General features: G+C 41.2%; 1 protein-coding gene across 7 annotated transcripts in view; it reads left to right on the forward strand.

The window, feature by feature from the left end:
• The window catches only part of trps1 (trichorhinophalangeal syndrome I), a 98,872-nt gene that overhangs the window by 43,860 nt on the left and 27,885 nt on the right, over nucleotides 1-27,127 (forward strand). For all 7 annotated transcript variants that reach the window (XM_058377937.1, XM_058377935.1, XM_058377938.1 and 4 more), the window contains one exon: nucleotides 1-509. This exon is cut by the window's left edge and continues 92 nt beyond it. In XM_058377937.1, coding sequence (XP_058233920.1) covers nucleotides 1-509 — 509 coding nt within the window. The remainder of the gene's footprint in view (nucleotides 510-27,127) is intronic.

Here is a 27,127-nt window from a genome sequence, read left to right on the forward strand (position 1 = left end):
AGGACTCCGGCGAGCCAGGCTCCGCCCCTGCCAACGGCTGCTCCGCCCCTTCCACTCTCCGCATTAAAGAGGAGAGTAAAAGTGACCTGAAGCTCTATAGCCTGGTGCCCCCAGAGGCCAGACCGGCCGAGGCTGTCAAAACCGAAGCCCCCGACGAGAAAGAGAAGGAGAAGTCCTGGCCCGAGGCCCGAGGAGGGACAGAGCAGCAAATCCAGGGCATGCTCTGGGTGCCCAAGGAGCGAGTGGGAGAGGTGCTGCGGGGAAGCCCTGCACCGTTCCCTCACGTTACACTAGGGTTGCTAAGCTCCACCTCGGTTACACAGGAGCAGCCGCAGAAAGGTGCGGCTGTACTCAGAGACTCGCCGGGCCTGGTGTACAGTCTCAGCACAGATGGCAAGAGCTACCTGCAGGGGACGCCAGCAGGCACAGCAGCCGAGAAGCCAGGGCAGCAGTACCCCAGCTCGACAGAGGGCAAGAGTGCCAAGGAAGAGTCACAATCACTCCTGCGGGTAAGGTCCTCTACACTCTCCATCTGTTCAAGCTCCTCCATTTGATCCAAATTCTTTCCCTAAATAACTGTAGGATTATCCATCTTCTCCAAACATTTGATTGCTTTAACCCTGCTGACTATGTGTGCATGGTATCCTGTACACAATGCCTGGTTGTTCTGGTACAATGAAGGGACACAGTCCAGAACAACGGCAATCAGTTAATTCTTTCCAGCACTCACCTGAAGTTGGGTATTTTGTTTATCCCAAGCCTAGCCTATTTTTCTCTTTTACTTGCTTTTTCTTACGTTCTGTGTGTGTGTGTGTGAGTTTGTTCGTGCTTGGTTTTCAGTGAGGTCAGTTGTTTGCACAGGCTCTTTGCTGCTTTCTGATGCCTTTAACATAGGGTCCTCCTAATTAAAAGAGCTACCCAGAGCGCGGTAAACATGCCAATAAAGACGCAGCACGACACACGAAGAGAAACAAACATTAAATACATCCTTATTTTGGCCTTTACCAAAGGACACTCGCCAAAAATAAAACAGCAATCACGTCGTCGTTTGATCATCTGCTTCCTGTAGCCTGCCATACGCCATTGTACTTCTTGAATTTTTATACTCTCACCATGCACAAGACAGTTTTATCTTGGGTTGCCGTCATGAGTCACATAACTTAATTGCCATAACCGATTATACTTCATTTCCAGGTAACACACAACCAACCACACATACACTCAACAATGGAACATGTTTTCAGTTTTAAATAAACAGCATACCAAGAAGACACATTGACAAAGAAAACAAAACATGGCAACAGCTTCCTAATTAGCAAAGAGGTCACTCACTGACGTTAGTTGGATGTCTAGTGGAGCTACGGTACATGTGAATCAAACATGATTTATCAGTAAAGTAATATATCTGTATGGCTGTCTTCATCATCCTCTAATCCAACATGTCACACACGTGTGTTGTTGCGCAAGTCATCCTGCAGACTTGGTGGCGGCTGTATGATTGTGGCCATGTTATTGTTCTGTCACAGTGGTTACAGCTTCGTTAAGTCAGGTTTGGTGAGTTTTACAAATACCTCTGTTTAAGTGGATTATTATATATATGACAGAAGATGTTAAGGTGAGCCCTGAGGTTGACGGCAGACACGGACTCCCTTAATTCAATGGATAGTGAAGACGAGTTTCACAAACTGACCCTTGGTCCACTTTTCAACTGGAAAACACACGGTGTGTATGACTAACTGCATGATCCACGTGTTCCTCACAAATTGCCTTGGTCAAGGAACAGACTTTGCATCACTTCCTCTATCCAGTCCCAGAGCTTAGCCATGTTTTAGTCAGACTCTCTAACACAGAGCCTTTAGTAATAGCTTCCCACTTTCTCCACTTTACAATCCATTGTCCGCTGATAAAATGGCTTGGCTCAAAAGGAAGGGCAATTTGTTGAGAAAAGGCAGGCAACCAGCCCAAATGGGATGATCAATCACTTTTTAGTGCACTTCTTGAGTAACCTTTTTAGTGTACCGTCTGTCCAAAAGGCAATTGAATCAAGTAGTATAAGAATATTTTTCCGTTGCTGAAATAATAATTGTTTTAGCAGCGAAAAAAATGATTCAATTGCCTTTTTTCAATAGACCTCTAAACCACAACTTTTGTGTTATAACGTATGTTGTTGAGATATATAGCCATGTCATAAGCTAAACTATACTCTATCTGTTGCTTAATTAAGCGCTTAAATTCCTCTGACATTCCTCACTCTTGTAACTGCATAGCTTTCCATTGTAGTTACTAAATCACAGAAGTTACTTTATAATATACTTTACAACAAATAATTACTAGAGAGTAAGCTGAGGGTTTAATGGCTTCAGATGGATACTAAGAATGCCTGGTTGCAATTAAGTATAAAAATGCCCTGCCTAATTAAGTGGTACATTTTAATGCGAAATAACACACACAGACACACACACTTTGTAGAGGTGCATGCGAACAATTCTAGTGAACTTCCGTTTGCAGAGTTGTCTGTGGTTTAACTCTGCTGTACCTGTGTACAAATACGTAAACACATGACAAAACAGTAAAACGAAAAAGAAAAGGACAAACATCATCAACAGCAACAAAAATCTAACCACAATTAGTCAACTCTGAGACTTTGAGTTGCCCTACTGCTGCATGTCTGCCCAGATGGTTCCGGAAGAGCGAGGCTCGGGTGTGGTGCTTTCTGTGGTTCAGTCATTAGCTGAGGCGTGTCGCTGACTGTATGAAGCATAGGAGCGCGGGTGGAGGCTGCGCTCCAGCTTTCAGGAAACGTTGAATCACATTTTTTAAATTCTTTTTTTTGTGCCAGTTTGGGCTTAATGGGACTCAGAAGAGCTTTAAGGTCCATCACAATATTTTTTAAGTTACCATGACTTAGCGTGTGAGTCACCATCACACTTTATAAAACCAGGCTCAATAAGGGAGGGGTGCTGTAGCGAAGAACCGGAAGAACTCGGTCTGAAGCCAGGACTCGGAGAAGCCTCACAGGCGTGAGATGAGAATGTCTGTGTTGAACTCCTCGAGGGATTAAAGTGTAATGAGTAGCAGATAAGAGATACCATGATGAGCCTTGGCTCTGTTTGCGGTTAAAGGAAAACGGTGACGTTTTTTGAAAGAGATTTGGAATTACTTCTGGAACTTTGGATGAAAAAGCTGGTGTCATTCAGAAATAAGATAATGTGAAGACATTTGTTGGGCCGTTTGCATTTTTCCAGGCAGACACCCTCAAGATCTAAGTTTCCACATTGAACATTTTTTCTCTATTTATTCATGGGCTTTTTGAAACTAATTTCTCACAAACTCACAAGTTCATCCTGGATAGCAGCCCAGGCTAGGGCACAATGATTAACCGAAACCGTCATGCAGCTTCTGGTTTAGAGGACCAAACACAAGACAGAGGGCCTAATTTATTTATTCATCCCTGAAGGACTCTTCATTAGAAAACAGCCTGTTGGCTTTTAATTATGTTTTGTAATGCCAGTCTTCATGCTCATTACTGTTTTCTCATACGGCTTCTTGATCTCAGTAGTCGTGTGAGCGCAGATCAAACCTTTCATTTGTTTCTGCGTGATAAAAAAAGTTATTGTATCCATTTATGATTGCACCACTGGGCTACCTCAAAACAACCAGTAAGTTTCATATTCCTTAATTCTCACCCTTTTCATATTGCAAAAGATGGTTACGAAAACACTTTTCAAATTACAGGGCATCACCATGTGGCAATATCAGAACTTCCCCAAGAAAGTACTGCAATGTTGATTTTTAGGTAGAAGTTTCCTTTAAATGATGATTCAGTGAGGAGGTTGCCAAGGCAACCAAGCAGCATGCCTTACTGATTGTGCAGGCTAAGTTGCTGGTGACATCTGACTTGATCATTTCCCCAATCTCAGAGTATATGATGTAATACTTCATCAATGCCTAATGTTCATAGACCCATTTTTTCCTGCACAACAGTAACCCACCAAAACAGCAAAGTTCCAATTTCCACAGGATGTCCACAGTATGCCCTTCATAGCCCTGTGGTTTTACTCTGGTCCACTGAAATTGTGCATGTCTTGTGCAGATCGGATGGTTGGAAGGATTGATGCTTGTTGCCAGTTGTGCTCTAAAACAAAAAGACAGATGTTTATTGCATCCATGATGCCTAGTATTTCATTTTGCTCCTTAGTCCTTAGTCTTTGGCGATAAAGCTATTGTTTAATGTATTTAAGCAATTAAAAAAGCTCAGTGCTAAACTTCTTCCCATAAATCACCAAAGTGCTTATTGTTTTCTTCCTGTCTTTGGCAACCTGCTTAAAAATATACGCTTTTCAGCTTTACCTGTAGAATGTCAGAGAGGTGTTCTGATCCTTCATGAATTTTATTTTTATTTGGAGGTGATTTGGTCCTGTGTATGACAATCCAATTTTCACATTTCTCCTTCTTTTGTTTGATTAAACTTTTCTCTTTTCTCCTCCGAACAGTAAGAGTGAAACAAAAACTGTTTAAATAAAGTTTCATGTGACCGGTGATTTCTTTGCACCATCAAGAGTGTGAAAAGAAGGTTAGAGAAAAGGCAAAAGAAAAGAAAAACATAAAGTCAGCACTATTTTGAGGAAACATTTAAGTTTAGCTTTTAAATTACAAATCTTTTTTTTTTTCCCCCTCAAAAACACTCTACTGTAAGTCAATTAAATACAGGGTGTTACATATGCTGCAGTAAAAGTGATTTCCCATCAGCAGCAATTTGCATCAAACTATCAAATGGCAAAAGATTTTATGTCTCATAGACTTTTCAGTTTAAAAAAAAAAAAAAGTCATGAATTTTCCATTTTCTGGATCCTGGGCTGAAAGATTTCCCCAGTGAGGCGTCAGAAGCTGGCCTTCGGCCTTAAAGACTTCAGCACGGCCCGATTACAATCTGTTTGAGTAATATTGACCAAAAGTGAGTGTGCAGACGTGTATGAGGTGTAGAGCTGGCTGAGAGCTGACTCTGGGGTCCGTCCCCACTCTCATATTAAGATGACTCGTCTTCATGTGTGGTGACCTCCAACGGTGTTTTTTTTTTCTGCTCTGCATTTCGCAGTCCTTTTTCCTATTTAGAAGGGAGATTTCCCAGCCTTCTGATGTAGGCCCAGGTCAGGTCTGCCCACATGACTGAGACTCTGTAGTCCAGATATCCCGATGAGCACAATAAGTCATTTGTGTTGTGCTGGATTGCTTAATTCTACTCCCCTTGTCTCTTACTTTTTCTATCTGCATTTCAGAGGTTGTTCAGGTGACTTTAGCCCATGGTTTAGTTCATGCTTAGTATGCTGCTGAGATAGACAGGAGGAGCTAGAAGGAGGGACGGTGGGAGGGAGATGAACCCTGATGTGCAGCCTAATGAAGAAGTGGCTTGCTTATTAGTGTGGAGAATAGAAGAGTGACAAGTGGTGGGGCCTGAGGATTTGTGCGACAGCACAAACAAACGCATGAGAGAGGGAAGAGCCGAGTGCCTCCTCCCGGCTGAAAGAGCTTTCTGAGTGCTGTAATGAAAGCCACTGTTTGGGGAGGCAGGGATTCAGTGGTGAAAGCGGAGGGTGTAAGGCGTCAAGCTTATTCTCTGGTGGCAGCAAGGAGGAAGAGGAGGGGCAGAGACCTCTAAACAAACACAAAAACAGCAGCAGCTGTTGCTAGCAGCAGGCGAATGCTTGATTACCTAGCGGACTGCAGCTCAAACAGCATTGCACCGGGCTCTTGGGACATAAACAGTAGGTATTCAAGACACTCCAGCTGCACCAGGGCCGGTCTCGCTCACCCGCTTTGGTAATCGGTCAACTTCGGATTCTACAGGGTGACAAACTCACTGATTGGCTACTGTTGCGCTGGGCCTGTGTGCTGAACTTTCGGTACTGATAAGGGCCTCCACTAGTGTGTAGGTAAACTCAGGGGGCTGAGTGAATGACATAAATGGTGTGTAGTGCTCTGTGAGTAACGTGGCCCAGGTAGGAGTGTCCAGCTATGCTGTAGACAGATGGTGATTTCTTGTAGGGTTTGTGCCCTGGCAACCCATCACTTTTCACCTCCTTCACCTGTTTTGCAAGCTCAGGATTTGATGCTGCTTCCAGCTCCCATGTCCTGCCAGGAGGAAGGTGGGATGTTCTGCCCACTGCAGGCCTCAGGCACAAAACATATTACCAGCCCTGAGAGCCTGCGCTCCTGCTTCTCTGCAGGTGAGAGGGAATAACTTGCCTGGTGTCATCTCCTATTGCAGATCCCCACAACACCAATTAATTTCCCTCAGTCTGCGCTCCAGCACCTGGACTTCTTCCTAGAGACGAGCAGCAACTATAAACTTTTGCACAGGAAATCAGCAGTTTTGCAGTTTCAAAAAAAGCCCATCGGCATAGGCAAAAGAGAGACATAGCAAGGATGACTAGAAGGAACAATAAACTGCTAAACAGTGGTAATAATAACTGTGATATTTCAGTCAATATTTGTTTGAACGCTTGTTTGTGTTTGGAGCTGTTAAACATGTAGGTGGCATTATGGCGCAGTGAAGAGTGTTGCAGACTCCAGGGTCCTCACATTGATCCAGAGCTTGCATTGAGTTGCATGTTCTCCCAGTATCTGCATTGGTTTTCTCCATGTTCTCTGGTCTCCTCCCAGGCTTCAAAAAACATGATGGTAGTTTGACTGATTTCAGTGAAATTATCCCTAGGTGTGTGTGAATGTGTGTACATGGTGTTCTTGAACTGGTATTCTATCCAACGTACATTCCTGTCTTGAGTCTAGTGTTTTCAGTGACCCTGATGAGGATAAAGCAGTTATTGAAGATGAATGAATGAACACAAAGAAAGTTACAGACAAAAGTTAAAGCTTAAACCTTGAAACGTTGTGATTTTTTTTTGTATACAATGACTAATCCATACACAAATCAGATTCTTTTTTGTTTCTTAGAGTTTAAGTTTCATCAACAGACATACCACTGACACCTGGAGATTATTGTCTGGTGTTTTTATTCAAGCCAGCAATAACAATTTGTAGATGACCTGCTCAAACTATCTCTGTTCCTGTTTCCCGTTTTTCTTTACATTACAACTCTGTATGCTTTGCTGAACGGAACAATTTTCAAAAGAACTCAAAGAGCTGTATTGTATTTATCTATTATCCTCCTAACATATTTAAGCTCTCTAACTGCAAGACTCATTGCATTCATAAAGGTCCTGATCTCAAAGGTGAGAATAAAAAGCAGTGTAGATGAATCAGTGCAAAAAAGAAAGGAGCAGTAATCGAGGGGAAATTCGCTCTACCCTGGCCTCAAATCAAATCCATTATCTTTGCCATCGTTGTTTTGTCTATGCGCCGCATCAAATTATATTTTGTGACAACTGCTTTGATAGACTACAATGCATGTTTTTGTAACCGTAATGTATTCAGTTATCTGTACATTATTTTTTTTTCTTGTATGAATGAGTTATTCTCAGTAGAGAAGCCTTCTGTGGTTGTTTACACCTCTGCTATCGCTCTGTCTCTCGGTCTCTCTCTCTCTCTCTCTCTCTCTCCATCCCCTTAGTTTTGCCTGAGGAGGAACTTGGTGCAAATGGATTTCCACCCTATTAAAGACAGGGCCGTTTGTGCCAAGTATAAATATAGCATTTTGCTGATCATGGCTTTTTTTCCATTGAGAATTACTGATTCCGTTCACAAATGCTCTGGACCTTTGATTCCATCTGTTCAGTTTTGCGAGTTTTACCTGCCTCTCTTACTCAAGCCATTTTCCTGATTGGCTCATGAACAGACCAACTCCAGAGCAGGAAGTCAGAGCAGATGTTTGCAAGCTTTGTTCAAGGTCTGTCCATTTAAAGCACAAGCCACAGGATACAGGGTGGATCTCTCAGCCTGACTTGGCACACAGCGTTTTGTAACACTAGTGTTTTATAATACTTTATTGTGGTCCACTGACCAGGGAGACATGAAATAGAAGGTTTTGATGAATTGAATGGCCTCAGCGGTTAAACTGTTTTGTTGCACTTGGCACGTATGTTGGTCAGCTGGCCTTTGAATGAGTGTACTACATGGACAAAAAAAAAACTTGGATAACATTTTTGGGTGATAACAATTGAGGGCTTCTATAAATGAGTTAGCAGTAATTGTGTATCTTAACATGGAACTCATTACATTGACATTTTTGTAGCTGGATCAGCAGCGACTGGGGCACTTAGGTGCTGATGTGCTCTTTGGTCTTAACCAGGGACTGGCTGGGGTTCAGTGAAATCCTGGTGGGATGTGGTAAGCAGAATTATTGGCACCCTTGGTAAAGATGCCTAAAAAAAGTTATGGGGGAAAAAGTTTTTGTGGTTAATCTCACACTGAAAATATGAATGGAATCTAAGCTTTAATTAAACAGCATATATTCTAAGCTAATACAGATATTTAATATATATATATATATATATATATATATATCTATATATATATATATATATATATATATATATATATATATATATATATATGCATGTCATCCTCATTGAGTCCTCTGAGTTCTTCCCCTGAGTTCTTTGGAGAATGCATAGCATGGAATCTGAGAGCATATATTAATATAGAACATCTTCAGATCCTCCAGGGTCCTAGGTCCGTCTCTTTGCATTGTTCTTCAGCTAACAGGTATTCAGTGGTGTTCAGATCACCGAACAAGGATGGCCATATCATAAGTTTGATTCTTTAAGACACTGAAGCTTTTCTGTATGGATTTTGATGATGGTTCACCATCCTGTTGGAAGATCCAAGCATGACCCAGTTTTCTCCTGGTACTTCCTTGAGTTCTTGGTGCCATGTGTCCTAATTTAAAAGAAAAGGAAAAACAGGAAAAACGAAACTTTTCTGTATAACCTTTCTTCTTTTTATGCCAAACCCACCATATTTTTTTTGTTTGTTGCCAAAAAGCTCTATTTCTGTCTCATCTGACCAATGAGCCTGGTCCAGTCAAAGTTTCAGCAGTGTTTAGTGAACTCCAGGTGCTTACATTTGTGGTTAGATGAAAGTAAAGGCTTTCTTCTGGCACATCTTCCAAATAGATCATTGGCACGGAAGTGACATCTAATTGTAGATTTGGAGGCAAAATGTACAATTTTCTGCAAATCTCCATCCCTGGTGAAATCATTGCCACACTTGCATCCTCTCCCAGGCAGGTTTGTTACAGAACCCGTTGTTTTAAACTTGTTAACTGCCCTGACCGTATATCCGGGCATTTTTAAGGCATTGTTTATGACCTGATTTGCAAAGACCAACACATTGTTCATCTCATTTCATTTGTATATTGTCTGATTTCCCTGATAGTGATGAACAGGGACATGCCTTAGTTATAGTTTGTTTATAAAAATAACTTAAGCTGCTAATAATTCTATATTTACAGTAAACGCTAGATTTCTCTAGAAGCTAATTGACCTCAAAGACATAGTCTTTTTTATGCTGGTTTTGCCAATAATTCTGCATCTGTTTTTCAACCAAAGCAGTATCGAAACAGTTTACAGGACACACCAGTTGAGACAGACAGCAGCGCTACTCATTTAGAAGTACTCTGTTCTGAACAAATATACCAGTGTTCCCCTCGATTTCCAGGCAACAGTATGGTTTGGATGTTGTGGACCACCAGCGTGGAACAAGCCCTGCCATTTTCTGGACCAGAAATCACACACAATATTTTCTTCTAGTGAGTGAAATTATTATAAGACCAGACCTGACAGCTTGCTATGAGTCAGATGTTCTTCTGTCATACAGCATCCATGCTAACAATCAAATGTACTTTATTTGCACTATAGCTAGATGACTGTTGGAATCATGACCGGTCTGCTGTCAACGTCCTGATGTAACTCAATTACTCTGGCTGTGTGGTGGCCCTGAGTTGAAGGCATAGCACAGTCCTTCTAACCAATACGGCAGCTTTATCATTCTACTGATCTTCCACTGTACAGCATTGTACACATCAATCTGCCACATCATCTAACAGCATGCCACGCTAGCTCTCTGTGGGTGTGTGCTCCTGTGTTTTGTTAGCACCCTTAACTGTTAGTGTAAACAGTCTTTAACCTTTGGCAGTATTATTTTATTTTTCCCCAGGTCCTAGAACACATGCTCAGTGCTTTATTATTTTTTCATCTGCATGTGTCTATGTTTGCTTTTTTTTTCCCTTTTTTTTTTTTTTGCGCTGTGTGTGTTTACGTTTCCGCCAACCATTTATCCCAGTTCGTTTGTGTACTCAAGCTTGCTCGGTAGTGCATTTGCTCCTTATTCAGTCAGGAAGTGGCAAAGCTTCCAGCGTCACTTACAGCCAAATTCTGGAACACAGTGTCACATTTTACAGACCGAGAAAAAAGGAGAAAGGGAGCAAAAGTGAGGGAGTGAGAAGAAAGAGAGCGATTCGAGTACCTGCCTCAGTCTGTGGGCCAAGAGGTAGGGCTGTAGATGACCTCACCGTCTGAGGGGGTGGATTACAGTGAGCCGTTTCAACCACCTTCCAGGACGCCCTTGTTTATTTTTGTCTATGGGATGATGGGAAATTTGACTGCTGCAGAAACAAACTGACACCCCGGTGCAGCCTGCCTGCCAGGCCAGACCGGCCTGGGCGGGGGTGAGTGGGGTGTGTGTGTGTGTGAGTGAGAGAGAGAGAGAGACAGAGAGAGAGAGAGAGAGACAGAGAGAGAGAGAGAGAGAGAGGCTGTGTGTGTATGTTCAGTTTCTGGGGTTTGGCTGTTCTGTGCTGGAAGTATAATGGAAAAGATGGTGAGGCCATGTGCAAAGTTTGTTGTTCCATGGGCCATAATGGTCAAACTGTGTTTAAAGTTAAAGCAGAGTAATTGGAGGTAATTTGACTGTGTGTGCATGTGTGTGTGGGCGTGTGCGTGTTTGTGTGTGTGTGTGCCTGACATGATCACATCCTCCTCCTACTGCAGTCTCGGCTCTTTTCTAACAGCCCTTTTCATACAGTGTTTGCCTAGAATTAGCAGTTCATCGGAGCAGCTTTTCCTTATACTTTTTTGAACTTTTCACAGCCGCTGATTATTTAATTGCGCGCTCATTTTTAACGCGTGAAATAAAGCGCTGCGTCATTTTCCATCTCATTATGATTCTCATCAGGAACAGCTCAAGTGGCAGGAAGGAACAATATGTTCCGTTTGTTCCTTATATTAAATGTACGGTTATTACACACTCTTAAACGCAACTGGAAGCAAATGGCAAAAATTCAACAAGGCTCCCACTTAGCCTCCTGCTCTGATAGCAGATTTGTGTAAACAGCTCGCAAATCACCTTTCTTTGCATTGCTTTTTGAGTATGGCACTCTGTAAAAGAGGCATGTGCAGACTGGCATACAAGCAGTACAACCTGCCTTCATACCACAGCTGCTTTAGAATAGAGTAACAATAATAACAGTAATAATGAAGACACAGGTATTATTATTATTATTATTATTATTATTATTATTATTATTATTATTAGTTATTGTTATTAATAATAATAATTATTAACAACAACAACAACAAAAAAAATAATACAAGACTACTTGCTTATTTGTACACATTTGAGTGTTAAGCAAAATATTAAACGTAACTGGATAATAGTTTTGGCAGATATACTGGAAATACTGAATGCTAGGCTGACAAAAGCTAGTTGAATTTACTTAATTCGAATGAGTACATGCTTGAATTCAATCAAATGATCACAATTAGTTTTTGGACATCCAACATGATTTGATCACATATTTACTCTGAAGCTATGAATACCAACAACGCTGGGGTTTTGCAACAGTCACATCACCACTGTACTGTTCTAACATTTAAATTTCTGGCATTTGGCAGAAACCCTTTTCCAGAATGACTTACATCTTTATCTCATTTTATACAATTAAGCAATTGAGGGTTAAGGGTCTTGCTCAGGGGTCCAGCAGTGGTGACCTTCTGATCAGTAATCCAACACCTTAACCACTAAGCTACCACAACCTCCACATGATTTAATCACCCTGCAAGTGATACTCTAGTTATAGTGTGTTTCCCATCAGCACCAACATCCTCGTGAGATTTCACAATGTAACTGGTTCATGTTAAAACTACATCAGTTGATCACGCTCACTTTACATCATTCAGTCTAGTCATTAGAAACTTGTTAATTTTCTAATTAAGTTTATTGTAAACAATGAAGTCATGTTTCGTTGAGAAAGATATATTTTTTTTAAATCTACACTATATGTATTTTTCTCTCAATCCAAACAGAATTTCAATCCAAACAAATAGTTGATCGGTTCAAATATCTGTTCTGTATGAATGAAAAGATCTGTACTTTCTTTGCATTTTTTTTTTATCCAAACACGCCACAGTCCCGTTGGATGGAGGTGCGATAGCATTTTAAAACAGAATGAAGCCAGGAATTGTTTTTTCTACATGTCGTATATGTTTTACAGACTATTTAAAATCAAAAACGAGACACTTCTCACTGTTATTGTAAGATTTGGTCCATATTCCATGTACCGTTGTTCATTTTTAACCCAGGGCCCAATTTAAGCTACGCATAAACATTCCATTTGGAACCGGCAACTGGAATGATCTTGTTTGGATTGATAAACCTCTGACTGGTGAAGCAGTGAAATTTAACCTCGTAGGTAATCGTTGGGGTATACCTGATACCTCCAACCTCCAACCTCAGCTTGTCTTACTGTAGCCCATGGAAATGCACATAACGTGCCTGAAGTAACCTGCGCTAGAAATCCCGTTGCACAACGTCGTGTATGTTTGTGAAGTAATCTAGCAGTTTAAGTGCAGTATCACATTACTTCTGATAATTGCAACCAGTTGATCCCATCCCACACATTCTCTCTCAATCAGTCTCTATGCTCAGAAACGACAGAGAAGGAATTTAGTTTCTAAAGCTTTACTCTAGGCAACAGTGCTACTTCTTTTTACCGTAAAACCTGGTCATTTTTATTAGTTAGGAGGATATGAAAATGTCCCAAACACCCATGCCCCAAAACTGAGCTCTCCAATGTGTTTTATACAACACAGTTAAAATCAAACGCACAATAAAACAGTCTAAATGGCGATGATGTAAAGTAGGCTACGTGTGCGTTAAGGTCACAGCCGTAGCCATGACCACTGTACCCCAATGTGATCAACATACAGATCTGAACAACGCTTGTGCACTGAGGTGTATTATTCACACACACACATGCACACACGGCTTCAGTGTTTTATCATACATTACCTTCACAATAGCCCTGTTTCGCTTAGGGCCAAACTGATCTGAGGAAATTCCTATTTAGAATTGCACAGAGACTCAGGACTAAATTTGGATTGACGGAACGTCATTAAAGACCATGCCTTAAGGTAATGAGAAAACCATTGCCTATGCAGTCTGTCAATCAGAATTGAGTCCCACCCCTCTGGTCCTGCCAGAATCATCCAGGTGGCCCTAATAATCCAAGCAAGGACTGAAACCAAAACCAAGTTATTTATGACCTGGAAATGACAAGAAACTCTCCTTAAGCAGCAAGGGTAATTGGAAAGTTTACATGAATTACGAATTTGATTTGGTGACCAAAGTGCTTTTGCTTGCTTGCTTGAACCCAGTGGTCTCACCGCACTCCTGATTTAAGTACGCTCTATACAATCCTCGACATTGACTCCACCCTTTTTTCCATTTCATTTTCCTCTCTTATCTTTTTCCTCCTCACGCATACAGAGTTTCTAGGTCCGTGGTGTCAGACAGTGTCTCCAAAAGCGAGGGAGAATGCCTTTGCGTGTAGATGACTCGTTGCGCTCCGTGCCCGGCTGCAAATGAACATCTGGCTGGCATATTGGTTCCATGTGTGAAAATGAGATCAGCTCAAATAATGACCAGACTCTAGAGAAAGGCAAATGTACACTGGCTCTGATTTGCTCGACAGCCCAAATTGGCAGCACCTTGCATAATTAAGGAGCAATTGGCTGAGATTAGATGGGCTTCAGACCCTGACCAATCATTAATTTGAAGTCCTGTCTCTAGGCCCCTCCCTCTTTCTTTACCCTGACGGCCCCCTCCAGTGTTTGCTAAAGTGCTATCAGCTGGTAGCTATTTGTCAGAACTCTACCTCCTACCAACCCACCCACCTACCTCTGGATGGGCTTTAATTGTTTTAGACAAACAAGCAAGCTTGTGGCTTAGCTTTTTTACACAGGAAGACTTGACTTCTTTGATCCACACAATATTTCTTCATAGGGCCTCAAAGCTATTTACTAAAGACATTTATTTACAGACAGCACAGAGACTCAAAACGGACACTTAGACTGGCGCGAAGGAAAAAGCTAAGCTTCAGCGGTGGATGATGGTTAACAGTAAGCGAGGGATCACAAGGCTCTCATTGATATTCATTGTGTGTGTTTCTGTTTTGCTTACATTAAAAGTATTTTGGAGAAACCTATTTTAGACACTGTCCTTTTTCATATTCAGCTCCGTCTGTGTTTTAAGGTGCGCGTGGCATAATATTAAAACGAACGCTGACGCCAGCTGCTATGCTTCATTAGGTGTTATAACTGCCCCTTTTAGCGAAGGGGGAAAACTTTACCACCCCACTATTAAGCAGCAGAATCCAAGTAGTGATCTGAAGCGACAATGATGGCAGTTTGCCTGGTTCACTATCTGGCAGCATACCCTGATGTATAAGCAGTCAAGACGTGGGGATTATGGCTGATGGGAACAAGGCAATCTTCAGGAAGTGATAAAGTGGAATACATCTGATTGTTTGCAGCACTCGGTTTGGAAAAGCGATGGTGTGAATTAACAGGCAAGAATAGATTACATTTCGCTTCTGCTCACCACATGGAGCCCGAACTGAGCCGTAGATGAAGTGGGGAAGTCCGTGTGTGTGAGTGTACATGTGTGTAAACAGCTTGCAGGCAGTCACCGTTGCAATTACCGACATGAGTACGAGTGTAATCACAACAAGATGGACCCACAGCAGACAGTCTCTGACGACGCAGAGGTCCGGGTTACCACCTCTCGCAGCATGTCAGCACATGTGGGAGCTCAATCAGTGATGGTAATTTGTATTCGATGAATCTTGACATTCATGAAGCTCAGAGGTTAAGGAGTGTATGGTGTAAAAAACAGAACTTGGTGAGTCTGTGTGTGTGTCTGTGTGTACTCTGCAATACCGTATCCACCTTCACCAGTCTGTCTGCTTCTCTTTGCCTTCTCTCACTAATCATTTAATCCTGCACAGCCTCTGGGCCAGAGGGCCACACCTTTAACTGTGCTTTTGTGTTCGGAGTAATATTTAGGTAATAGCATGCTCATACATGCTTCTTTATGCTGTTTGCTCTGTTTCTCCATGTGCTTCGTCCTTTGTCTCTTCAAAACAACAGGAAAAGCCCTTACCCAAGGTTTTGTCCCATGGTGTCCATTCCCTATTGTCTCTCACTCCCTACTATCGTTCTCCTCGGCTTTGTTTACAGAAGGGAACAGTTTAAAGGAGTCTCATGAAGATTGGCTGAGAGAGAGAGAGAAGAAGAAGAAGAAGACAGGGAGCACTCTGTTTTTGTTATTAAACGATGCTTTCACTGAGGAAAGGGTGTATTAGCTGTAGATTGTTTCCTATTAGCAGCATATCTCCCAGAGGGCCTGGCCTAGGTAACAGAAGAGTAAAAGAGGGACTAGTAGACACCTTTTCCAGGACTTTAGAAAATTCACCAATGCTCCCATAGACACTTGGCTATCAGTAATGCTGCCAGCGTTATTTCTGACGTAGCCCTGATTTTATCTAACTAAGTACTGTGACAAGGAAAAAAACGGGCTAGTTGTTTTAGTTTTTCATCTTTTACTCAATCTCTACTCTTTTCTTTTTTTTTCAAGCTGTTATATATTTCGTTTCATTCTTGTTTATTACACTTTAATCAGTTGAAATTAATTACAAGGGGCATTCCACAGGCATTTCCTGTGTATCATTCTAAGCTATCTCTCTGGCTTGTTCAGCTGCCATTTGGATAAATGGTTTCGTTTCTTTTATGGACCTGGAAAAGCCAGAATGAATCAACACAGCGAGATGAAATCACTCTTATGCACCTGTGGCACACCCTGTAAGTAGCCTCATTGAGACACAAGGTGAACCATAAACAGAAAAAGAAATGCAGAGCCAATTTCAAGAGTAAATGACAGTCTATTTGGGATTACTGAAATCACACAAAAGCCTCTCTGTTCTAAATGAAATTTCATCCCAGAAAGATGCTCAAGGATTTTCTAGTGGACTTGTGTGTGGCATCCAGAGCATAGTCAATGCATGTTTTCACGTGGTGATCTCTCTGCCCAGTGGCTCTGCCCAGTTCTCCCAAAGCAAGGCATGAATCCTGCTCCACCATGCGTTAACTTTGGGGTTTAAGTGTAATACTGAAACTGGCTTCCAAGTTATTCGAGATATATATCTCCTGGCCTCTTTATTACACAAACACCTTCCTACTGAGATATGTAGAACTAAAACTCCCAGTGTTCAGGAATGATATTTTTGGTATGAAATTCAGCTTCTTGGGCCAATAGCAGTTTTTTGACAGGCACAAAGGTAGCAGGTTTAAACTTTTCACCAGATTTTAAGAATGAGCTTTTTCACCTGAGCTGAGCTGAGCTGAACAAAAAGGAGATGCCCGGGTTGTTGCCAAGGTTATTCTGATCGATCTCTGACTCCGTCCCCGATTCACAGGTTACAAAGACTCTCTGATTTGTTAAGAATGAAAATGTCAACCTTGTAGGCTGCGGCCTTAACAGCATCCATATCCCAACCCAGCTGAACACTGGGAACACCATACTAATGTTGTTTTTATTCTTTAATTTGTTTGTTTGTATATTTGATTTTATGATTATTCAGATGTTCCATACGTGGATTGTATATAATTATTTCTAGCTCTTTATCATGTCTTGTAGTAGGAAGCGGTAGAAAATTTCATTTTCTGATTTCCGAATGAAAGAGAATAGAATAAGCAGGATCTAGAAAACGGTTAAATCAGAGATGAAATAGCACACATTAAGCAAACAGTGGTGAGGAAATGCTTTTCGTTTTTCTCTCTACTGCTCCGTTGGCAGGTCTGGAGAGCCAGACTCCACACTTTCAGCAAGCCAGACTCTGACCCTCCAACAGAAGTTTTTGAGAAACTTGTAAAATTCATTTGAGAACAAATGTGCACACAATACTTTGGCATTCCATCCTGCTCGAGCATGTCGGCTTTGGAACGCACAAAGGTCTGAAAACATGGTGTTCATTTTCACTTTTATAGGGGGCCTCATTAGGGACTTGTGTGTTTTTACAAACAGGTTGTTCATGGCTACAGATGTTGAGCTTCCTCCATGTTAGCTAAGCTTGGCCCATGGGCTTGGACTACCACAGACTGTAGCCACATTTTCACAAGGCATCATTTCCTGCTTGTCTAACAAATCACTGTTGCAGGTTTTTTGTAGTATTTGTGTATAGAGTGCAAGAATACATATTCTGATAGAATATTTTCTATGAAGAAACGATTCGAAAGCGTTAAAAGTGCAGTACAGTAGTCTTCAGATGGCTGTTTCGTTTGGGTGTGGTCTACTGCTCTAGCGCTAAAGAATTCTGGACACAGCTGTGTATGTCGTGAGGTCGGAGATGAAGTCTGCTGTTAATGGGAACGCTGGAAAATCTAACAGGAAAAAATAGCTTCAGCTGCTCAACGCCTTTCTTGAACTGTAACTCTTATTTTTAACCTTATTGTTGTGGAGAGAGGGACGAGTCCTGGCTGCCATCCTGCGAGCCGTACTTCAATGCAAACATGTTTCAGGGGAAAGAGACCTCCACCAGGACAGCGAAGCATGACCTTTCCTTATGTATTTAGCAGAACTTGCCACTCTTTGAAACTGCCTCCGAAAGCCTCAGAGGTGATAGGACGTGACTAATTTGATCCTGTTCACTTGTCTTCATTTTAGTTTCGAAGTCATTTTCTCAAGGCAAGCTGCTCATACGATGAAGGCACTTGGCTTGCTCCAGATTTTCTCCTCAAGGCAAACTCAGCACAGATGTCCCTCTCGTGTCTTGGTTATGACTGTGAAAATGAGCGTAATTAGTGCTGGCAAAACACTCTACTGTGCAGGGACATCTTCATTCTCACCTTTTTTTTTTTTAAAGCTGAACTCAGGTCACACCAACTCCATTGTTTGTGCTTTTAAACCAGTCCCATTGATTAGCTGTGGACTATCCTGCATCTGCATTGCTAATGTGGTAAACAGAAGTGAGCAAGACCAGTGTAGGTTATAATTAGTCTGTACAGTTACAAAAAGGCTATAGTTGACCCTTTATTGGCAGTCAAGGTCAGGTCAGTTTTAGAAAGTTTTTGTTTTGTTTTTGTTTTTTTGCATTAAGTAGAAATGTTCTCCAGTGTTAATGAGAGGCAAAAAAATGCCTCACATGACAATCTTAGTCAAGTCTTTCAGGCTGTGAAAATGACCACTGTTAGCATCGGCAGTACATGATTACATAGCTAGTAGGAGCACTGATTGATTTTAATCTCTCATCTCCAATTTATCCAAGTGCCTGAGTCCATTCTCTCAGGTGACTGAAGCCCTATATGAATATGGATGTCCATGTGTCCTTTTCCAGCTGACAGCAGGCTACTCATTTCTCGCATTTCCAAAAATGGCAGACTCCTCCACCTCGGCCTGTTCTCCAAGAGCCACTAATGGTCTCCTCTTTTCTGTGCTGTGTGCTGAGATAGCTGTCTGGCTGAGACTGAGCAGGGTTTGTAGCTCCAGGCCAGCTCAGGCTCAGTGAAGCAGGAGAGAGAGAGAGAGCGAGAGAGAGAGCGAGAGAGAGAGAGAGAGAGAGAGAGAGAGAGAGAGAGAGAGAGAGCAGAGGCAAGGAGGTAGAGAGGAAAAGGGGTCTGGATTAAGCTCAATTGAAAGGATGAAAGCCTGCTGGATTTCTAATGAGGTGTTTGCCAGGAATCTCAGAGTCACCGAGTCATTTCGTGAGAGTGTGTCCATGCGGGTTTAAGAAGCGAACCGAGCATGGTTGTTTTCCGGGACGGAATATGACGAGGCACCTTTGGCGTTGCGGGAAAGGCCTTGCCTGGTCCATGTCAGGCCCGCTTCCCTGTCTTTAGGCGCCACAGTGTGGATGTGCGTGTATATCCTTTTGGAAGCCTCAACGAGTCCAAACCTGTGAGCGAGTTAATCTGGTCTAACAGATGCTCTTAAAAAGCCTGATGCTTTCCTACACACACTCATCCTTCTTGTGCAGTCAGTTGTGCCCCAACAATAGTACCTAGTGTAACTGAAAAGGGACTGTGTTTCCTCATGTTGTTTTCCATCTTCAGAGTTTGAGCTTATTATAATAAACATGTATATGTGTGCTAGAAAGTAAATTCTTCACACAACACTTAAGGCCAGCGCCATGGCAACAGGGCAGCTTACCAGGCTGGCGTTTCGGAATCGAAAATCTTGGTCACAGAAATCTCTCTCTCTCTCTCTCTCTCTCTCTCTCTCTCTCTCAATCTTTTCTTATGCTGTGCTATGGAGCATACTCGATACCCTACACTACCTGCATCCAATTATCTTTTTGTTTAGGTTATACTTCTATTCACTATATTTTTCCCTTCCTATTTTCCCCCATTTCCTCGTCTCTCTTTCGCTCTGTCTGGTTCTCTTTCTTATATTTTCTGTTTATTTTTTCTTCTTTCTCTTTTCAAACTCTAACCATGACTGTCACACATACCATTAACTCGCAGCCATATTTTATCAGTACAGAAAAAAAAAAAACGCCCTGTGGTAGTGAAACTAAAGCTGATTCATACCAGACAAGTCCTGCTGTTGAAAGCAGTGTTTACATTCTCCTAAAAATCAAATGAGAGGCTGATTTCTCCCAGCACTGTGGCCTGGTGGGCTCCAAGGATGCTTGAGAAGTTGGCATCTGCAGTCCTCAAAAAATGCATATGAGTTTGTGTTTGATTTATAAGGGCTATTTTTCTTTTTACCCAGATCTCTGCTGATTGTGTCGTGCTGTGTATAGGATGTCATGATGTAAGATATATTTTATTCCTGTCTCATTACCCTGTCTAGCACTTGTTTATCACCACATATTATTTACTCTGTGCTTCATGCAGGACCAGATTTAAACAAATGGAGGCTTTATGCTTATCTAGTAGCTATTGTATACATTTACTGAAACAAGGCATTACTTAATATTACTTATTGCCTCCTGATTTATACGCTTTGATAGGTTTGTGTGTGTTTGTGCTTAAAATGAGGTGGAACTCCTAAGATCTATGCTTCAGGATCCGGGATCACACGGCCCTTCATGATTACTGTAAATGACCCATGATTCTGCACTGTTGCTCTGGTCTCCAGCTCGAATGTTTCAAAGTTTACATTGGACAGTCACCTTGGCTAAACTTAGCAGGTTCGAATTAATTTCCTTCGGGCCCACCTATTTACAGAAATGGGTAGGCCCGAGCTAATCAAACAGCCTATTCAAAGTGATGTGCTCATTTTCCATCTGGTCCAGTCAGCAACATGAGCTAGCTTCTGACTTCCCTCAAATTATATCCAGACCCGGAGTATCAGTGTCTGTCACGGTTAGCTGACTAATTATGATCAGCTCTGTTAATTAGACCACATCACAGCCGAAACGCGTATTTACGGTATACACGGTTCCGACGCATGTTTAAAGAAAGAAAGGATGAATGATTGAAGAAAGGAGAAATTTCTGCTCTTTTCTCTAGCGCTTTGCTTTAACATGCACAGCTGCTTTAGAATGCAGTCCGTATGCAACATTGCGGCATATGCCGAATCTTTATCGAGGGCTTTATTGACTTTGACTAGTAAGAAGCGGGGACGTATACAGCGGAATAACTTCAAGCAGCACAGCCGTTTCTAACTTTATTATTATCTGCCTTGTAGCTAGTATATTATAATTTTTATATCTAAGCACTTCAGTGCTCACAGAGCTTCTCGGTGACATTTATCACACAGTGGTGCAGATGGTATTAAATAAAATAAAAGTTATTTAGAAAAGTGCTCATGACAACAGCTGCACATGTGTTTACCATCTGCTCATGTTATAGTTACTCAGGTGTTTCCTTACACTGTACACATATAAACGCAAGGAGCTGAATCATTTCTAGTGGTCACATTGCATTGCCTTCCACATTGTGCAGCTATTTTTTTTTTTTTTTTCCGTTTCAGAAACATGTTTTCTGCCAAAAACGAAAGAAAATCTTATTTGAAATAAAGCATGGTCTTTATGAAATCTGGTCCAGTTTTAAAGGTTAAACACTATGCCTGATCCTGTTTGGTGAACGCATGGATAGTGCTTACTGGACCTATTTATTAGGAATACCTGTACACCTGCACTTTAATGCAAATATCCAATCAGTATCCAATCCAATCAAACAGATTGTGCAGATCAGGAGTAGGGCTTCAGTTACTGTTTAAATTAAACATCAGAATCTGAGGGAAAAGTGTGATCTCAGTGACCTTGGCACGGTAGTGGTGGGTTCTAGATAGGCTGCTTTCAGGATTTAGCAGAATCCAGTCAGAGGCAGTTTCTTGTATGCTGCCGGAGACGCCTCGTCGATAACAGAGCTCAGAGGAGAATTGCCAGACTGGTTCGAGCTGACAGTTCACTCAAATGAACATCACTCTGTATGTCGGTGATGAACGGAAAAGCATCTCAAAATGCACGACACTTCAAAGGATGAGGCGGATGAGATACAAAAGCAGGAGACCGTATCGGGATCTGCTCATGTCGGCTGAGAAGAGAAAGGTGAGGATACACTGGGCACAGGCCCACAGACTGAATAGCTGAAGAGTGGAGAAAGACCAGGTGACATTTTCCAGAAGGAAAAAAACCGAGATCTCCTACAGTTACAGTTATCTCCCTCCTTTTAGAAACCTTTTGATCTCTGATCTCTGAGCTGATTTATCAAAAATGACCTTGTGGGATAGATAGAGATTCTCTCTCTCTCTCTCTCTCTCTCTCTCTCTCTCTCTATATATATATATATATATATATATATATATATATATATATATATATATATATATATATACAGTAAAGAACTCACACACATACTCTTCTCAAAGCCTCTGCCATGCTGGAAATGAATCAGCTAGTGTCTCCAGATTGATGGAACGATAAAGCAGCATTTTTTTTTTTTTTTAAGTGAGAGTGAACATGTGTTTTAAATAAAAGCTTCAAGGCAAACCCCCAAAGCCAGTGTTACATTACAAGAAGGAGAAGATTAAAACACGGAGGAAAAAAAACACGCTTCGCCTTTTTTCTTTTTTTATCGTTCCTTATCACGTTCCAGCTGGAGGTCTGCTGCATTTAAACTCTTCGCTGTGAACCCATCCTTCTTCTTTAATCAGTACAGAAATGATACATGTGTGTACGCACTCCGACTCGAACTCCACAAAGCTCCGGCTGAATGGAAAGACTATACACTCAATCCTCCTTTTTTTTTTTGCCTCCCTTCATAGCTTTTAAGCTCCTGTGTGTGGGTACCGGGTCTGTAGATGGGGAGGAAACTAATAGGTTTATCCATGACATTATTATTTTTTGTCCTCTCCTTTTTCTTTATTTCCATTTTTTCCCCCCTTTTGTTCCTTTGTCAAAACAGAGGTTGGGAGGTACACTATCCCTTTTCACAGCAGAGCAGTTACAAGGAAGCGTTCAAAACAATGGTTATTCTCTTTGTGAAGGGAGGAAAGCAGACTCTTTTCAGTCTGTCTTATGTAACTCACTCACTGACTCACAGTTCCTTTGATTCATCATCCATTCACATGCTCACTTGAAATTCGTTTAATTTATTCCTTCTGACCGTTTTTGCTTTTCATAAATTGTGCAGATATTCGCCTGTGTGTATGGAGAGTTCCGTGCTGGTGAGTAACGTCTCGGAGGGTCACACGGGTCTTTCTAGGGGGTTTAGATTACGTTGTACGGATGTTGTTTCGCTAATCCTCACTGCTGGTAGTCTGTCCGTCAGAAAAGCCAGGTAGAATTACATGACTCGTGTGTGCAGAGCTGTAACTTCACATAGTGTTGTAGCATCTTGTGGGGCACTACATACTATGTGTGTGAGGAAAATATCCTGCCATGTTGAGTTTTCTAGAAGAGATTTTCCGGCACTACCTGTGCTTTTTGTTATCATAATTTCTCAAAATGGAACCTATAGGGGTCAGTGATGTACAGGCAAAGGGTTTGTTATTTTATTTTATTTTTTGAAGACATTTTTTATTTTTTTAAAGACATAATTATTACTGGAGTATTGTTACAATTTATTGTTATAATTAAGGAATAATTATTAAGGATGGCCCAACCCCACTTTACTTCTTCTTCTTCTTCTTCTTCTTCTTCTTCTTCTTCTTTTAATAATTTGTATTTTCAAATACAATACTGATACCAGAGGACTGGGTGTTGGTTGCTACTTGATACTGATCTGATCCTGACATCCTCACGTTAACAAGGCCAGCTCTCTGCTGCCAAGTTTTTCAAAACACCAGAGGCGTGACAGCAGCGTGCTTCAGTACAGTTTGCATTCCCTGTCCAAAATATGCGTCGTGTCAATCAGCACAACACTTCCTCAAATATGCTGCTTTTACAAATATGCTACTCACATGACAGTTCTTTTAAGACGTTGTTCATTTTCTAATGAAAGGCACACTAACGTAAACACACACACACACACACACACACACACACACACAGTGTTTGAGTCCGGTAACAAAAAATCTGTAGAAGTATGTAAATATAATCACACATTGTGCCTTGCATAAATATTCACCCCCTTAATCCACATTTTGTAGTGTTACAACCAGGAAATGAAATGGATTGTATTAATTTGGATTATACTTCATGAGTGTACACAAAGTAGGTCATGATATTGAAAAGAGAAGTTCAAGGGTGCATAAGTTTACACCCCCTATTTGTGTGTAGCCCCTAAATTACATCTGGTACTTTTCCTAACCAGTTACTATCAGAATTAGTTGAATGGAGTTCACCCCAGTGCAGTTAAAGGGTTAAGGGAAACCCCAGCATCATGAACAGAAGCATTTTGGGACAGAAGAAGTTCATTCTCCATTAAGGTTTGATTATTAAAACCTATTGCAACATTTGAACATCCTTTATTTAAAACAATCACTTTATATTGACCAAGTAACGAAGAGATTAATCACAGCAACGGTTTGAGTAGTCGGAGTCTACTCATGAGTCTGAGCTTTGATCATATTTATTGTTAAGCCTTTCTGGCTACAAAACCTGTGAGAACTGCTGAAAGGTGAAGATTAGTGTTATATTTAGTTACCATTAGCGTTCCAGTTACTCGCTCTGATGGTGGATCACTTTAGCAAGCCACACATGAGATTGACACCACCGCGTCAGATGATTACAGAGTCTTATGGATCGGATCCGCCTCTGTTAAGCAGCGTATTCCCCAGCAATTCACAGCAAATCAGCGTGACTCATCTCTCATCTCTTGTCCGCATCAAAATGACACTTTCATTTGTCCTGCTTCTGCTGTACAGAAAATGGAGCTGACTGTAAGCAGAGTGCAGTCTGGAGTGGATTTTATTTATGTTTTAGCCAGCGGTGGATGGCAGAACTACTCACAGCTGCTCTCTCTCTCTCTCTCTCTCTCTCTCTCTCCCCCCCTCTCCCCCCATTTCTGCTGTTTTGGACTCCTGTACAGAGCTTCATTGACCCCACTTTAGGTTTTGGCTGAGTCTCCTCTCACTAACTCAGGAAGGCTGTCTGCATTGTGTTGCCTCTTAATAAAACACTTGTTCTCAGTGTGCAACAAACTGCATCCAACCGTTGCATTGCCAGTGGCAGCCATCTTTGAACATGAGTTATGCTTAATAACTTATTAGCTGACATTTGTTGCTACACAGACTTTTTTCGCTTTTGTAGAAGTGATGGATTTGAAACGGAGCGGTGGATGGGGCGAGCTTCTGGTGAGCAGCTGTTACCTTCTTCACTCTCACTTCTGTCACATGGCTGCAAGCATGAGGTCGGTACTCCCGGGAATCCCTTTTCTCGTTCGCATCCCAAATACGGCTCTCTGGCGACCGAGCTACGTGTTAGTGACGGAGGAGTGAGCACACCCTTGTCATTAGCCTCTTGTCAGCCTAATCCGCTCTTGTTGACACTTTAAGTGGAGGAGGCCTGATCTATATGACACTGGTAGTACACTAATATTTCACTAGCATGAAACCAGCGCATGAAGATTCCTCCTATTATTTTGTTCTCATCTAGGAAATTATAGCGCTGTTTATTTATAAATTAATGCATATCGTTTTTCCCCCTTTCATTTTCCAAATCCAGCAGAAATTAGACGCTAGGCCTACATAACCAGATTTGACTCTAATCCCCAATATATGCTAGCTTGTGCTTTATTTAATGATTAAAAAAAATAAGAAAAGGAGGAGAAAAACAGCAGGGGTGAGTTTGTTGCGATTAGACTGGAACTCAAAGCAAACCTAATGTAGCATGGGACGCTCCAGAGCGCTTTTCACAAAACGGGTTCCTAAACAGCCTCAGCATGTCAGCCATGATTAGACATGCTTTGCTAATAAAAGCTCATTATCACAGCGCTACAACGAGCAAGAGATTTTTTTAATTTTTTTTTTTAAGTTTGTTTTGCTTTCTTTCGTCCAGAAATGCACTGCAAAAATCCCAGCTGGAAACATACCTCCGTGCCTCGCAGTCCATTTAGTATAATTAACTTTCTGTTTCCAAAAAGGTGCAGAAAGTTGGAGGGCTGCATCGTTCAGATGAGATGTAAATAAAACGTCAGCCAGGACGTAACACCTGTGAAAGCTCACTTCTATCCCACACGTGTTTTATTGTATTGTAGTGAGGCAGGGATTAAAGAGGTGATTATAATGCGCCTGAAGTATCACTGCAACCCCGGAAACCTTTTGGAGTTTAACCAAACGGTCAAATGAAAGAGCACAGATGTGCACAGCAGGGGGTGTGTAGAGCTGCACAACTAAACAGTTCCCATGACAGTAAATTCAACTATTCACACTGTTGTAGTATTTTATTGCATAATTGATATTTGCTAGCCAACATCCTTACACCATCATTCATAGACGTTCTGCAGTTGTTTTTGTTTTCATTTGTTACTTTGGCTGATCATCTTGATTCATTTGGCATGTGAAGATGGGACATACTGGGAATTTGTGATTAAAGACTGCAGATCAGTTACCACAGAATTCTCTAATTTGATTGGTCACAATTTGCTCATCAGTTCACAGGGTACAAAATCTAAAGATGATAATAAACGAACCGAAAAGATGTGTTGCCGTTTAACAAAGAAAAAATAACGGATACAGTATGATCCAGATTTCTGTAAATATGCATTTATTTATTTATTTATTCATTGAAGGCTTTTAAACTCTTTCTGTTTTTTCTGGAACATAAAAAGTTGCTGCATTTTTTAAATATAATTTATTAGCTTCCGATAAGAGAAGCAGTTTTTAAGGGAATGAGTGTTTATAGCCGCTATAACGTATGTGATAAACAGGAAATATCTTGTTTCGCAGCGTACAATAAATGCAACTTTTACAATCACTGCAAATTGCATCTTTTACACTGACAAATAATTCAAATAATTGATATTTATAATGATTAAATAATTATTTTAACAAATTAATTAAATAATTATTAAATATTTTTTTATTCAAACAAACTATTTATTTTTTTTAAATAATTATGTTAAAAATTTGCTAAAGAATAAAACACTCAGGGAGGTTCTGTTATATTAAAATCCTCAACAATCAGCATGTCATTCCACCACAGAGCATTTTTGTGCCTAAGCATCGAAATAAATTCGAGATTTTGCAGTTTAGTACATTATCACGCAACTCAGACTTTCTCCACTCATTGATACAAACAACCCGGAACAGAGCGACACAGATAACGCTGCAGTTTTCTAAACATATTCATGTAACTGTAGTTAAAAGAAAGCTTACCAGCTTAGACACATGCTAAGTGTTTATAATTTAACAAACTTCAAGATTGTATCAGATTTATACCATTTTTTTTATACTGTATTCAGTTTCAGCTCCATTTCAGTGGATGTTATATTGCCCTGCAGACCAT

Source organism: Hemibagrus wyckioides, linkage group LG24 (genome assembly GCF_019097595.1).
Source record: "Hemibagrus wyckioides isolate EC202008001 linkage group LG24, SWU_Hwy_1.0, whole genome shotgun sequence".
Classification (NCBI taxonomy): Eukaryota; Metazoa; Chordata; class Actinopteri; order Siluriformes; family Bagridae; genus Hemibagrus; species Hemibagrus wyckioides.